Source organism: Astyanax mexicanus, chromosome 21, assembly GCF_023375975.1.
Source record: "Astyanax mexicanus isolate ESR-SI-001 chromosome 21, AstMex3_surface, whole genome shotgun sequence".
Lineage (NCBI taxonomy): Eukaryota > Metazoa > Chordata > Actinopteri > Characiformes > Acestrorhamphidae > Astyanax > Astyanax mexicanus.
This window is the reverse complement of record NC_064428.1, coordinates 35,762,724-35,778,278: the sequence shown is the minus strand read 5'-3', so window position 1 is coordinate 35,778,278 and position 15,555 is coordinate 35,762,724. Positions and strand designations below refer to the sequence as shown.

The 15,555-nt window shown below is 36.7% G+C and overlaps 1 protein-coding gene across 1 annotated transcript; it reads left to right on the top strand.

The window, feature by feature from the left end:
• Window positions 1-659: 659 nt before the first annotated feature.
• pane1 (proliferation associated nuclear element) lies at window positions 660-6,809 on the top strand. Its single transcript, XM_007229539.4, has 6 exons — window positions 660-819; window positions 2,312-2,391; window positions 2,903-3,001; window positions 3,673-3,752; window positions 4,218-4,309; window positions 5,502-6,809. The coding sequence occupies exons 1-6, from the start codon at window positions 763-765 to the stop codon at window positions 5,643-5,645; spliced, it is 552 nt and encodes a 183-aa protein (XP_007229601.1). The 5' UTR covers window positions 660-762; the 3' UTR covers window positions 5,646-6,809.
• Window positions 6,810-15,555: the final 8,746 nt, after the last annotated feature.

Genomic DNA, 15,555 nt, shown 5'->3' with positions numbered 1-15,555 from the left:
GTTTGCATCTCATCAGCTGTCCTTCCTACACCGCCCCTAAACCCATACATCACCCAGTGCCCCTACCATCAAACTACTCCTCCCATTTTTTGTTTTAGCACTTTTCAAATTTGAGCTGAGGATGGAGTCAGCAAAGATCAGGGGATTTAGTTACTGTTAAAAAAAGGGAAAAACTGAATCTGAAAAAGTGACAAAAAATTATGGAGCCCGGGAGGGGTCGTGGATATAAAAAATTAAATAAAGTGAACAAATCATGATCACGATTTCTTTACTCAAGCAAACCTTTTTTTTTTTTTTAGCTAACAAGGGAATCAGCTCTCCCGCTGCGAGAAGCATCCATTGTGGGGAGAGTGCGTGCAGTACGTAGCAAAGCTTAATACAACCAAAGGAACACAAATACAGTCAATTCCAGTTATGAATAATAGAAAATAAACATTTTACTGATGCAGAATGACTGAGCAGTTCATAGAAAACTGTCACACGCTGCATTATATACATTTTTATATTTTCTGATTTAAGTCTTACAGCTAATTATTTGTCAAATTATACTTCTTTACGTTATATTAGTATTGAAAATATAACTGGCATTCAAAATATTGCTGGCGTTTTATTTTCAGGTAGTTGCTTCGTGGCGCCTCCAGGGGGCAGCACTGCAGTGCGGCGGAGGGAGTGACGTCAGATGCTTTGAAAAGAAGCGGCAGGAGGCAGCGAGTAGTGAGTTTATAGTAGAGAGTGTTAAACAATAGATGAAATACAGTAAAAATGGCTTTATTAACTCCTTACAGCAAAATCCCCGAGCTCAACACCGCCACGCTGCTCGTAAGTAGCCGGTAGAACTGCTGAAATGTTAATAAATAGCTGGTTAATTAGCGCTGAGCTAAGCTAGCCCAGCTGTAGTGCTAAAGCTGTCGGTGTTGTGTCGGTTTGAGCTACGCTGCCAAAACGTGCTACCGTGGGAAGTGTCCATGCTTAATTCTGACTCCACGCATGCGCAGAACGGCCAGGTAGTGCATATTGATGGGTAGCACAACTCAACACAACACTTGTGGCTACTAATCACTGTAAATACGTTATAATACTGTTTTAGGTGACCGCTCTGTTGTTAACACGATATTTGAAGGTGTTTTATTAGTATTTAAGCATTTATATAGATTTATTAAATTACTAATAATGTAAAATCAAAGTTATTCAGTAGAAGAAGCGTTATTACAGTGGTAAATAATATAAGTTAGCTAGGTGTTGTATACCTTTTTGTTGTAATACCTTCTCTTCTCACTGAATGAGTTTTTTTATGATTTTTATGATTTTTTTACATTATAAATTTAATATTAAAGGCTATATTAAAGCTATACAGGAACACAAGCTGAATTAGTTTTAATAATAAACCAGAATATGTTTTATACTTTAGATTCTTCTATATAAGTATCAGATTTATCTTTGAGGACAGATCTGATCACTCTTTAATCTCAGTGTCTTCATGAGGGAGAGTCACCTGGAATAGTTTTTTCAGCGTCTTGAAGGAAGGAGTTCCTGGAGGTGCTGAACAATAGCTGCTGCTTTTCCTTCACGCTGTGAAGCTCCAGCTCATCCCAGTTAAATCACCTCAAATCACCACCTCAGTTCATCAGGTTTAGATCAGGAGATTAATGTGAAGGAATAACCCTTTTTTTATTATTATTATTAAATACTGTTTATTACGTAATTCCATTTATGTCCCTTAGTCGTTTTCTTGTCTTTAGTTTGAACTCATAGGTGTGATTAATTAAATATTTATTCAGCATGTTTAAAGGGGCACTAAACCTCCTGATTTTTGCTGACTCCACTCAAATTTGAAAAATGCTAAAAAAAAAAGTGTAGGGTGATGTATGGGTTTAGAGGCAGGGCTGGAGGGAGAGCTGATTGGCTGAGCTGCAGCATCAGCAGTGTGCCTCTGATAGCAGTGAGACCCAGATGGTTGGACGTCAGCTGGGGGCGGGATTATTAATTTGACTGATCTGCATATTGTGTTGTGTCTGTGTACCAAAGTACACGAAACATCATCCTCACCAGTTGAACCTTAGAGGGCCCTGCAGAAGCAGAAATAACTACAATAAAAAGCTTTTTTAAGGGTTAAATGGAAAAAATATGGTTAAGGGTTTAGTAGCAAATGTGCTGCTCCCCTGGTAGAAGTTAAATAAAGTAAAATAAGTGCATACAAATCTTTACAAAGCAATTGATAGTTTATATTAACAATGAGAGATATATTTGCATAGTTACAGTATAGTTTGATTGTAATTATTTAACCTATTGCTTACATCTGCTTCCATTACAGCTGGTTGAAAATGAGGAGCAGTTTCAGTGCAGGTTGGCAGATGCTATAGTGCAGCGTGAGAAGGATGTCAACGTGAATGTGTGAGTTTTTACTCATTTGATACACAAATATCACAATCAGATTTAATTAACTGGGTGGCTCTAAAAGAAAAGTTACATTTAAAAACATTGCGACACCTGCTTATTTCATTCACTGTTTCTTTTGAAATAATTTAAGAGTATTAATTTTTTTTTAAATCCTGCTTTAACTGTCTGTACTGTGGCTTTCTAATACATTTTGGTGCAGCATTGCTGTGAGAATTAGTGGAGCATTAGTGAGGACAGGATTTTAATGATCCCAACTCAAACCACCAACTCAACTCCCCAACTCAGCCTCTACACTGCTCCACATCCTAATGCTGGGGGCTTTATACCCCTCTATAGCCCATAGCTGACTTTAGATATGGTGCCTTTAGAATCATGTTACTTTATATGCTCAAGAGGATTTTATTCTCTTGGTGGTGCTTTTCTTGTACATGGACTGTATGTGTGCATTTTCATGTGTTCATTCATTTTGCTGTTTATGATTATTGCTTGTTCTGACCTTTTTCAGGCGTCTGGCTCGAAAGCTCCCTCTACCTGTGGAAAACGGCGAGACCCGTCCTCGTATCGATCTGGTGGTCTTCATAGTCAACCTGCTGTCTGAGCAAAGGTATCCATTCTGTTTTATATCGAACAATTTGGGGAAAAAAATACACAACAATGACTTATTAATATCTCACAGTATTTTTAATACTATTGGCAGCTCACGTTATACGCTATGGGTCAGTTTCCCAGGCAGGAATTTAGCTTAGTTCTGGACAACATTTCCATTTTTCTTGGCTTGGCTTAAACCCTGTCTAGAAAAGTGCCTCTATATGTCCAAACGTCCTTCATCCCTTCCAGCGAATGCATACAGTTACTTTTAGTTACACCCATTGCTGCAGCATCAAAGTTTCAGACATCCGCCCCCATGCTTCACAGTTGTCAAGGTGTGCTTTTTAATAGATTTTAACGAACGTGCCTTTACTAATTGTTGCCTAAGTTTACTGTTGGTCAGTAGTTTGGTCAGTAGACATTATTATTCAGATATTAAGTTTTGTTACAAACATTGCTTTTGCAAGCAAAAATTTCATCCCTTATTATTTCATCGCTTATTATTGGGTGAAGTGAAGTGTTCTAGATGTTCTGAGCCATGCTGTAGTTAAAACAATATGTCATAATTATCACAATAATGTGTCTCCATACACTGACATGCCACATGTCATGGGATAGGAACTAACTAACTTTTGCCATTTTACATTGTGTGTGTGTGTGTGTGTGTGTGTGTGTGTGTTTGCACAGCTTTCTCGTAGTGGAGAATTCTCTGAATCACTTGAGTTCAGATTACTTCTTAGGGAAGGTGTGCTTTGTGGTCACTTCAGGTAATTATCTTTTTTTTTATATTTTTCTCATTGTTACCTTTTTTTAACTAGCAGTGGGAATCACTGAGCATCTCACGATACAATAATCTAATTGTTATAGTGGGCAACATATCATGATACAGACCTTCAAACGTGTATACATTTTGCATAACTTCAGTCAAGTTAATTCTGCCGCCAAGCTACAGAGATAATTCGGCCAATCAGAGAGCTTCATTTTTTACCCCATCGCGTAATTTGGTTATCGTCAAAATTATAATTTATTGCAATATCAATATATTGTCCCACCCCTAATTTTTGCATCTTTATTTCTTAATAGAAACATTAGAGACTTAATATATTAGTGATAGAAATTTATTATTAATAATAATGAGATTAATTTCTTCTGTTACTAATTACTAATAATTTCAATGTCACCTTTAACAAAAAGAGCATCACCCTGATTTGTTAGTATATGTTTTCTCTCAGCTCGCTGTGGAGCTGTTTCTCAGGAGCGTTTGTTGAGTGTGAGGAAACTGGCTGCGTCTCACCGCTGCCCTGTGATCTGCGCTGAACACCAGGTACAAAATATACATTCACTATATACCATTTACTGCAGTATAGCGCACACAAATCATACAGTAATTGTGGCATTTAGAACAGTTAGACAGTGTTATCCAGAAAGAGCCTAGGCAATTACCTAACTTATCGTATATTATGAATCAACCATTATTAATGGAATTAATAGATATGTTGAGCTCAAATACAGATTCAAAAGTCAAGGGACACCCTGTCATATAAGAAACGAAAGAAAGACAAAAGAAAATTTCTAAATATCTAAATGCTCCATCAAGTAATTGGCGAGGTGGCTTATGTCCAGAACATGGCCGTCATATTTCCTTTTTTGAAATAAAAGGATGTCCTTCGATTTTTGACTCCTCCTATACTAACATAAGTGAGACACATTATAGCCCTTTTGCTGGAAATAAACAATACCTAGAGGCAGAGCTTAAATATTACTAACCATGCAAACACATGTGTAGTAAAAAAAATGCAAACGACCTGATAAGTGCAATGTAAGCTTTATTAGAAATCAGTGCTTTATTAAATATTTATGTAAGAGGTGGTTCTTCAGCTTTGTAGCAAGTGGAAGGCTTAGGAAGTTTCTAGTGACTGTAGAAAGAAATGGACAGCAAGGCATCTTTCTACAGTCAGTCAAGACAAATAAAATTAAATCAAATTACATTTTTTATACAGTGTTTATAGTGTATTTGTTTGTATATAATGTATACAGACAAAACTTTAAAAACAGAGAACATGAGCACTAGAGGCAGGGAAAAAACTCTCTCAGGGATGGAAGAGGAAGGGCTCAGATATAAAGCATATAAAAGAATGATAATGGGTCTAAAATATTCAGGAGAAAAGCCACACAAGCAATAGAAGCACTTAAAATTCCTAGTTAGAGTTCATGTAAACTTATGCATCTAGTTTGAGGCAGGTGGCATAAACTGGGTGGTGGGCAGCAGATCTGTGTTGGGTGATGGGGGAAGTCAATAACTCTGAGAAAGACTGAGAGATGGCATTCGTTTTGACTGGATTTGTAGAGAACAGAAGATATGTAAAGGTCTAGAAACTCTGGCTGGAGGTCATTCTCCCTATTATAGTCAAAATCCCATCAGCTTGTTTCTAAACATGTTTATTGTAAAGTAAACTTAATGCATTATGTTAGTTTAAAAGTTCCTCACAGTCTTCCTGTCTGTCTTTTTTGTATAGACAGACGATGGCGTTACAATGGCAGCCACCAGGCTTCTCACCATCTTGAAGGTTTCTGCTGGACTGTCCCCAATGCCAACCACTGCCCTCTACATGTCCACCCTGACCCGCTGCACTGTGCCATCTGACTTAGATGAGGACTGATCTTTACTGTGGACTGTTATTTCTATAATTATGTTCGTAGATGGAAAACCAGATGAATTTGGATCAAAACAAGACTTGCAGACAGACTGGTTCAGACTTTTAGACTTTAATTTTAGATCAACCCAAAAGGGCAGTTGATAAAGGTGCAGAGAACCGAAGTCTGAACCAGAGGATCATCTGAACCATGATTCTGTTCGTTTGCAGTGTGAAAACTTATTTTTCTAGATGATTCAAACTACAAGAATTGAGGCAGGTCACAGTCACCCATTAAACGACGGAATAATAAAAAGAAGTGTTGTTGGGCCGGGGAAAAAAAGAGAGAATGACTTCTGCTGATTCTGTATCTACTGTAACTGTAGATTAACTCTTATTTATACATTGAAATAAATCTGAAGGCATCTGATGGGAATCTGTAACACCTACCCTGCTATAGGATACATATGCACTCAAAGGGGATCAGGTTTTGGCAGGGAGGCAGAATTCGGCACAGCGCTCGTTAAACACGACTTGCTAAACTAACAATGTGCCACCATCCAATGATGCCTGTCCTCCTACAAACTAATCAATGTCACATATAGGGAGAAGCTGCCTATCTAGGCATTGATGACAGGAAGTTGCAACGTTCTTAAATTCTCTAGTGTAACAAACACATGAGCTTTGGTTCAAATTTTGGCAAAGACTTTCTGGTGTGAAAACCCCTAAATATAATTCTATATTCAGGACATTGCATTAGAATATTCCCCTTCACTCTGAAGTAATTAACCAATCAGGACACATTTGGTGTCTGCCATTTACATCTGTAGTTTTACAGCAATAAAGCAGAACGATGCTAACTGTACACAAGCTAGCAAATTGCTAACTTTATCCTTAATTAATCACACATACGTTAGCCTCATAGCTCCAGTGTAAAACTAAAGAAGCAAACTTCAGACATTATAGCTGTCTTGGCTGGTAGGCTGCATTTTGGTTTTAGCATTTTTTTTTTTGGATTAAAGGATTACTGCTTTAAACAAACTTTTTATGTGCTGTGTAAGAACCAAAACACACCTTGCTCTTTTTAGAATTGCTCTTAACTTATCGTCTTACCACCCTAATGTATATGTTGTAGATACATGTAACTAAGTATGTTGATGTGCTCATTAAAATCTGTGCCATGTACTTTCAGTTGGTTTCAGCTGATATTCATTGCTTGGTAAAGTCTGTTACACCCAATCATTCTCTTAAAGCCTCCCCACTAAACACTCTTCCATCTAGCATTTCTATAATCTATATGTATAAATGCGTGTGTTTGACAGTAAAATATGCATTTTCTTTTTTCTTTGTTGCTTTACTGCTCATTAAAACAGCGCCCCTAAAGGCATCTAACAAAAGCAACTGTGCTAAAAAAAAAAAAAACTCAGCAGTTACTGTTGATAAAGTTACCTGTAGTATTAATTAAGTGTATAATCCTGACAGATAGGAGTTAATTCTGAGATTTGGAACACATTTGAAAATGTGTATCTGTGGTAAAGTGTGTGATCGTGGGAAAGAGAAGTGAAATATAAGGAACTGCTGACAGTGTATCAGTTGTAAACCTCAAAACTGTTGCTTGTTGCTTCACTGACTGTTTGTACAGTAAGTAGTGGGGAGATCAGGTAAGAAATATGTTTATTAATAATTTATCCTAAATTAAGTATTTATTAAAATGTTTACAGAATCTTCCAGGTCTCAACTGAAACTGTTTGACTGGTTTAAGATGTTTTACAGTATTTGGAGATTACGGCTGAAATAAATGTTTGCTTATCATGTTTTAAGTTTTAAAAGGCATGTTAAAAATTAGGTTGATGTTTTTTTTTAATTATAATTAGGTTAGTACATGAACTTTTATATGTGTAACTTTACAAAAAATAAGCTGTGTATTACTTTGACAGTTAAAGAGCTTATATCCTACAGATGTGAATTTATTTGTGAAATAAAATCTTTTTTTTTTTATTCCCTAGAATTTAAAAGGCTTTAGCTAATATAGGTTGGTGGTCTCTGTTCTGACTGGCAGAGGGAGTGGTTGGTTGTGTTAATCTGATAGAAAGTCAGGAAAGGGTGGTGTTCGTTCTGTGGAGTTAATTTTATAGGATCAGGGAGATGGTGGTATTTGTTTTAGATTAACTCTACAAAACACACCTCTCCCTTACTCTATTTTAGATTAAGTCAACCAATCAGAGTTAGGGAGTGGTTGGGGTTTGATTTGTTGAGTTAATGTGGAACAGAGCAAGGGTGATACTGGTGATTGATTGGTTGAGTTAATCTTGTTCCAACTCTAGATGGCCCAAGAAGCGTCTTCATGTCCATCAGTCCCTCTGGTAAAATAGTGGAGGGCAGTTCAGTGACTCTGACCTGCAGCAGTGATGGAAACCCACCTGTGGAATATACCTGGTATAAAGGATCATCAGTAGCAACAGGAAAGACCTTCACACTGAACAGGATCAGCTCTGTGAACAGTGGAGAATACAAGTGTAGATACAGTAATGAACATGGAGAGAAATACTCTGATACTGTAACTCTGAATGTTCTGTGTGAGTGCTTCTTTACTTCTTCCTGTAATTCATCTGTTTTGTAACGGTTTGGTTTTCTTTAAGGTAAAAATCCTGTAGTTATTAAATCTCTTACTGCCATATTTCTCTGTTTTTTAGATCAGTCCCTCTGGTAAAATAGTGGAGGGCAGTTCAGTGACTCTGACTGAGAACTGATTCAAATATACTAAAATAACACAGATGTTCATTCTTACCACGTCAGGAAATCATGTACTCCAAAGAACATCTCAGTGTCCATCAGTCCCTCTGGTGAAATAGTGGAGGGCAGTTCAGTGACTCTGACCTGCAGCAGTGATGGAAACCCACCTGTACAGAAATACACCTGGTTTAAAGATGGTGGAAGCTCACCTGTAGGATCTGGACCCAGTTACAGCTTTACCTTGGACTCTGAAAGCAGTGGTCAGTACTACTTTGAGGTTCAGAATGAACACGGATCTAAAATATCAGAAGCAGTGCTGCTTAGTTTGAAAGGTACACATGATGATGACATTGTGTCCTACGTGAGTTCTTTATCATAATTTCAGTATTGAAACAGTTATGGATTTTTTACACAGGGACTCTGAGTTTTACTCTGTATATCATTGGTGGAGTTGTGGTCGGGTGTGTAGCATTGATCCTCGTTCCTGTCGTTTTGTTTTTAAGGTGAGTACATGATTTCCTGACGTGGTAAGTATGAACATCTGTGTTATTTTAGTATATTTGAATCAGTTCTTTGTCAATGTTTCTTTGTGTAGTGATGAACTTTTTTTTTTAAAGCAGGAAGAAGAAGAACAAGAGGAGAAAGGAAGAGAAACACGACTATCAGGTGAGCTGTTAAGTTTAGTGTTTCTCTGATCTGACTGAGATCCTGAAGGGTTTGTTTCTGATCTGTTGAGTTGTTTTAGCGGGTTAGAGCAGGGTAAACCCTCCACTCTGCAGTGTAGAGGAACTCCAGCAGCTGGAGTTATTACAGATCTTCAACTGTAGATGGCAGTACTGATCTAAGACCTGTGTGTAAAGATGCACAGGTGTAGAGTTAAGTTTTTCAGGTTGGAGTCTCCAGAACGTTGACCCTAATGCTAAGAAAGACTCGTACACAGCTCTTAACCCTATGACCAGATCCTGCAATGTTGAGTAGGACACACTTGCAGTAAGTAGGTCTAGATCTTAAACAACCCAGTTCCCTCAAACATTCAGATTAAGAAAGAACTCCTAGAAAAAAAAACAAATGTCTTAATTTCTCCTTCATTTCTGCTTCATTCTGTCTTTTCCTTCAAACAGACTGTTCATTCCAGTCCTTCTGGTGAAGCGTACACAGCTCTGGATCCTCAGCGCAGATCACCTGAGTACGACAATCTAGCAGAGACTGAATTCACTTAACTGGAACAACTTGTTGGCAATCACCAGTTCAAATCCAGGACTGGGAGTCTAAACCTGCAGACGCTTCCCTAAACCCCCTTACTTCATTGTCCAGCACATAGGCGTAGGAACTATTAGAAATAGGTGGATTTGTCCCCCCCCCCAAAATGAAATCAGTTCGCTCACATCAGCCGTAATATTAATGAGGAGACAGACCGGACCAATCGGAGGAGGAGAGTCAGTTTGCTGTTGGGGAAGCCCCGCCCCCTCGCTGTGAGATTTAGCAGCGGGATCGGGCTGCAGCCGCTTCAGCTGATTTTAAAACAGATCTGGATATACGGAGATTTTTCTAACAGAAAGGTAACGATAGGCTAACCACATAAACTGTGATGATATGTTTCTGATAACTGGTTAAAAATACACGTCTCTGAATCAAAACACACAGTTTAAACCCTCTGTGATTAATAAACTGCAGCTGTGTTAGTGAGTTAGTTTAACTTAAATTAATTAGATAGGGAGTCAGGGTTAAAGAAAAATATATATATATGTAATGTTCAGCTTGACCTGTACCTGATCAGCTAATCACTATTTCATTTTCAAACTGTTTCTTAATTTAGGATTGCAGGACTTAGTGTGAGCTATAATGAACGAAAATGAATTTAACTAACTAGTTAACTAGAAGCTGCATGTAGTGGATAGCCAGGATTTAGTACAGTACTTTATGTTTGTAGTTTAAAGCAGTTTCTTAACCCTGATCACTGCCCTAAATCTGTGTTTTCCACCTGATCCACCTGATCAGCTAATAAACAGTCATTTACTGAGTTTACCTGTTAAAATCCTTTAGCCCCCTATGGAGCCTAAATTAATCATGTAAATCCAGCAGTGTATTAGACACATCATACCACCACTTTATTAAGTGTCTTTAAAGCAGAGGAAGCTCAAGACCATGCAGAACAGTGTTAATATGCAGTAGAATATGTAAGAACAGGGTTGAGAAATACTGCTGTAACGTGACTTCTGTTCATTTGTAGTTCACAGTAAGACCACATGTCCTGACGTTTATAAAAAAATTATTTTACATAAAAGGACACCATCTTAAGAAGAGCTCTCAGTAGAAAAAGAAATAAAAGCGCAGGAGAAAATGTAAATATATGACAGAATTGACATGCCAATACATAATAATAATAATAATAATAATAATAATAATAATAACCAAATCTGTTATATTATTTTAAATATTAGGTGATAACTGATAATTTTTGTTATATGTATATAATTCAGACATTGCATGCATATTTTTTTCTAACAACAGTAACTGTAACGTGGAGTAACCTGTTTAGGTTGTAAAATCACCTTATAATAATAATAATTTACTTTTAATTTAAAGTAATTTCCACAAATGTTGTTCTAGGAAACTATAGGGTGGGCTTGGGTTCATATTGGCAAATGTGTCCCCCCAATATCAAGCCCGCTCCTACGCCCTTGGTCCAGCATGTTAATCCACAGCGTAGTGGGGGTTTGCAGTGATTTACTGGGTAGAAAATCAGCTTTTAAAAAGTAAATGAAAAACAGATACATTTTGTAGCTTTAAGAGCAGCGTTCAACTTTTAGAGATCAGCTTTGGAAATCTTCTTTCTCTCCTGTCTTTCTTAATATTAATATTGACACAAATAATCAAGTTACAGATCATAAATGACTGACTAGACTGAAATGATTTCTCTTCTAGATCTTTCATCTTTCAAGATAAAGGGATGTTTACATGGTAATCTGTAGTAATCGCCCTGAGCATGAACATAATTTTTTCTATATACTAAGTTTGTTGTTGTTTTTGTGAGTTGTAAGCTGACTTAAATAGAATCCTTTAAAGAATATTTTCAAATAAATGTTCAAAAACGTTTACTTTTGTCTTGTGTATTTGTCTCTACAGGCCATATTAACTGATGGTTAATGGTAATTTTTGTTCTAACCATGTATTCTCCTTTATTTTTTCCACAGTATTTAGTTTTACTTTAGCAGGTATATCTCTCCTAAAATGTGCATTATTAATCTAATTTATTATTTTATTTTTTTTTCACTTGTTTAGGATCGAAGCATTGGTTAACTAGCCCAGTTCTAGGTTTACAATGTAGGACGAGAGAAATCCCGTCAAAAAGTTCAAATAAAGTTTTGTAACCTTTGTATATTTTTTAAAAAGTTTAGATATACATTTTTACATAGTTTTATTCTTTTTTAGAGCTCATTACATGTATTCAGGTCTGTATATATATATATATATATATATATATATATATATATATATATATATATATATATATACAGTTATTACTTTTTAGACCAGATTTTGTTTTAATATAATTTAGGTTAGTTTATATAAACTACACATATATGTTCTTGTGTTGGGTATCTTCTGTACGTGTTGCACTGAATACTGTAAATGTAATACGAGTAGGCTAATATTAATATAGTTTAATTTATCTTAACTGTGTTAAACCTAAATCAGCAGCACCTTATGTATAATTGATCACAACATAATTTATTTCTTACCTTTTTGTGGAAAATGTCGTCTATAAAAACGCTTTAATATTGACTATAATTAAAGCTATTTTAACTGATGGTAGATCCGCCCTCATCTATGTGTTCTAACCATTTATTCTCCTTAATTTAAATATTTTTTTCACACAGCAGTTTTCTGATTTACTTCTATCACTTCTATCTCTCCTAAAATGTACATTATGAAGAGAATTAAAGATCTAATCTGATGATTATTTTAGTTCTTCTTCCACTCGTTCAGGATGGAAGCTGAGGAGATTAGCATTAGCTAACTAGCCCAGTTCCATGTTTACACTGTAGGAGGAGAGAAATCCCGTCAGAAAGTTGAAATGATGTTTTGTAAGCTTTGTGTAAAGCGGTCAGCAGTTCACAGCGCGGTTCTGACAGACTTTTAGTGGTTAATATTTACAGAAAACTCTCTAAATCACTCACATTTCCTCCATTACTGCTGTCCTGTCAGGAGCTGCGAGTTCGGTTGCTGAGCAACGGCGCCGCGCGTGCGGCTGATAAAGCGCGGGAAAGCAGCTGCCTGTAGGCTAATGGTGAAGATTCAGAGCAGGTTAGCTCCAAACAACACGACTTTCCACAGCAAATCCTCTCAGATTCAGAGCCGCTTTTCTCTCCATATAAGATCAGCTCACTCAAACACACCTGCCTGAAATAGTGTTGCCAACCAGTGTTGCCAACTCCTCAGTAAGGAAAGTAGCTATTGGCTGTCCTAAATGTCGCTAGAAGTCGCTAAATTACGTCATCGCCTAATTTGCATAATACATGTTCTTGAAGCTGTAAAGGATTAGGGTTGTGGGAGAGAAAAAAGTGAGTAAAACACCATAAATGTGTTAGAAATGTTATAAAGGAACAACTTCTGTTGTTTTTTAAATAGGACGTCACTTTTTTATACATTAACTTCATTTTTACGTGAATTACATTTTTTTAGTTTGTTTGTTTTATTTTTATTTTTTTTTTACATTTTCTTAAGTTTTCTTTATTTTTAAACATATCATAGACAAATTGTTCAATGGTTCAATAGATATCTAGCTTTGCTTTATTTATTAATTTTTTTTAGCTTTGTATTTAGCTTTGTTTTATTTTATTTATTTTTTTTACGTTTTCTTAAGTTTTCTTTATTTTTAAACATATCATAGACAAATTGTTCAATGGTTCAATAGATGTTTAGCTTTTTATAAAGAGTGTAATTGTGGAGGAGGTGAGTGACAGGCTGTGTGGTGAATGAGGTGAGTGAATGATTGAGACTGTGTGAGTTAAATTAAGGGATTTCTGTTCGTGTCACACTGAAGACACATTTATATTAACTTCTGCTCTGTAAATACAGAGCGGGGTCAATCAGCGGCGGCTGTGGGCACGCGCGATTCTTTTACAGTGTGTTTTTGGAGCGGTGTGTGTGTGGGTACTCTGAGTGTGAGAGAGTGTGGGTCTGCACTGTGAGTGGTGGGGGGCGGGGCTCCCGGCAGCGCCCGCTGCAGCGCGGAGGTCAGTAACTGGAGAGCGCGTGTTCATCTCGAGTCGCCAAAAGTCTCCAATAACACCACAAAAACTCGCTAGATTTGTCGCTAGTCGCTTTTTTACAAAAAAAAAAGTCGCTAGAGGGTCTGAAAAGCACTGTTGCCAACTCCTCAGTAAGGAAAGTAGCTATTGGCTCTCCTAAAAGTCACTAGAAGTCGCTAAATGACGTAATCTCCTAATATGCATAATACATATTTTTAAAGCTGTAAAGGAATAACGTTGTGAGAGAGAAAAAAATGAGTAAAAAACACCCAAAATATGTTAGAAATTATACAAATGAACTCCAACAAATTAACAACTTCTGTTGCTTTTTAAATAGGCAGTCACTCCCAAAATAACATTATTTTTGTGTAAATTACATAAATCATTTTTTTGCCGTGTTGTTAAATGTTATTAAGTTTTCTTAAGTTTTTTTAAACCTATTATAGACACATTGTTGAATAGCTTTTTACAAAGAGGCAGATACTGTGGACAAGGTGAGTGAGTCTACTTGGGAATGAGGTGAGTGACTGACTGAGACTGTGTGAGACTGTGTGGGCATGCGCAGTTCATTTACAGTGTGTTTGTGTAGCGGTGTGTGTGTGTGTGCGTGCTCTGAGTGTGAGAGACTGCACTGTGAGTGATGTGTGAGCACGTGTGTTCATCTCAAAGTCGCCAAAAGTCTACAATAACACCACAAAAACTTTTTGACAAAAAGTTTGTCAATAAAATATGCATTTTCTTTCTTTTTTTTCGTTATTACTGCCCATGAAACGGTGCCCCCTACAGGCAAGTAACACACAAGCAGCTGTGCTAGTTACTGTTGATAAAATTACCTGTTAATAAACTAATAACTATAATCTTGACGGATATGAGTTAACTTATGAACTTATTTTTCAAATGTGTTACAAATTCAGATTTGTAACACATTTGAAAATGGGTATCAGGTGGTGAGGTGTGTGATTGTGGAAAAGAGAAGTGAAATATAAGAAACTGCTGACTGTTAAGCTGTTTTAAACCTCAAAGGCTGCTGAGTGTTGCTATACGGTCTGTTTGTACAGTAAATAGTGAGTAAACCAGGTAAGAAATGGTTTATTTATTCTAAATTAACTGTATTTATTTAGTTAGCACAGAATCTCCCAAACCTTAAATGACGCTGTTTTACTGAAATTGGCTGTTTTACTGTATTTGAAGATTATGTCTGAATATATTTGTTGAGATAATCTGGAAGAGAGTCAGGAAGTGGGTAGTGTTTGAATTGTAAAATTAATCTAAAAGGGTCAGTAAGTGGATTGGGTTTGCTTTGTTGTTAATCTGGAAGAGTCAGAGAGAAAATGGTGTTTGATAAATTGAGTTAGTGTGGAAGAGTCAGTGAAAGAATTTTTTTGATGAATTTAGTTAGTCTGGAAGAGTCAGGGAGAGAGAGGGTGTTTGATGAATTCAGAGAAATTACATTACATTACATTTGGAAGGCACTTTTATTCAAAGCGACTTACAATAATGATGTACATTAGCAATAGAGGGGTAGAAGTTAAAAAACAGTTTTTGGTAGGGCATAAAGGAGGCCAAATGGAAATAGTGAGATAGAGGAGGAAAGGAGGAGAAGAAGGAAATAAGGTTAGATGTCGTTAGAGGCGTTAGGAGAGTAGGTGCTCTTTGAAGAGCTCTGTCTTCAGGAGTTTATTAAAAATAGTGAGAGATTCTCCTGATCTGGTAGTAGAAGGTAGTTAGTTAGAGGTGTTAGGAGAGTTAGTGCTCTTTGAAGAGCTCTGTCTTCAGGAGTTTATTAAAGATAGTGAGGGACGCTCCTGTTCTGGTAGTAGAAGGTAGTTAGTTAGAGGTGTTAGGAGAGTAAGTGCTCTTTGAAGAGCTCTGTCTTCAGGAGTTTATTAAAGACAGTGAGAGATTCTCCTGTTCTGGTAGTAGAAGGTAGTTAGTTAGAGGTGTTAGGA

Bases quoted from the DNA above. Each gene is read 5' to 3' on its own strand.
- pane1 (XM_007229539.4), top strand. From the start codon at position 763: ATGGCTTTATTAACTCCTTACAGCAAAATCCCCGAGCTCAACACCGCC. The intron at 3,002-3,672 runs GTATCCATTCTG...GTGTTTGCACAG, and splicing joins AACCTGCTGTCTGAGCAAAG to CTTTCTCGTAGTGGAGAATT. The intron at 3,753-4,217 runs GTAATTATCTTT...GTTTTCTCTCAG, and splicing joins GTGCTTTGTGGTCACTTCAG to CTCGCTGTGGAGCTGTTTCT.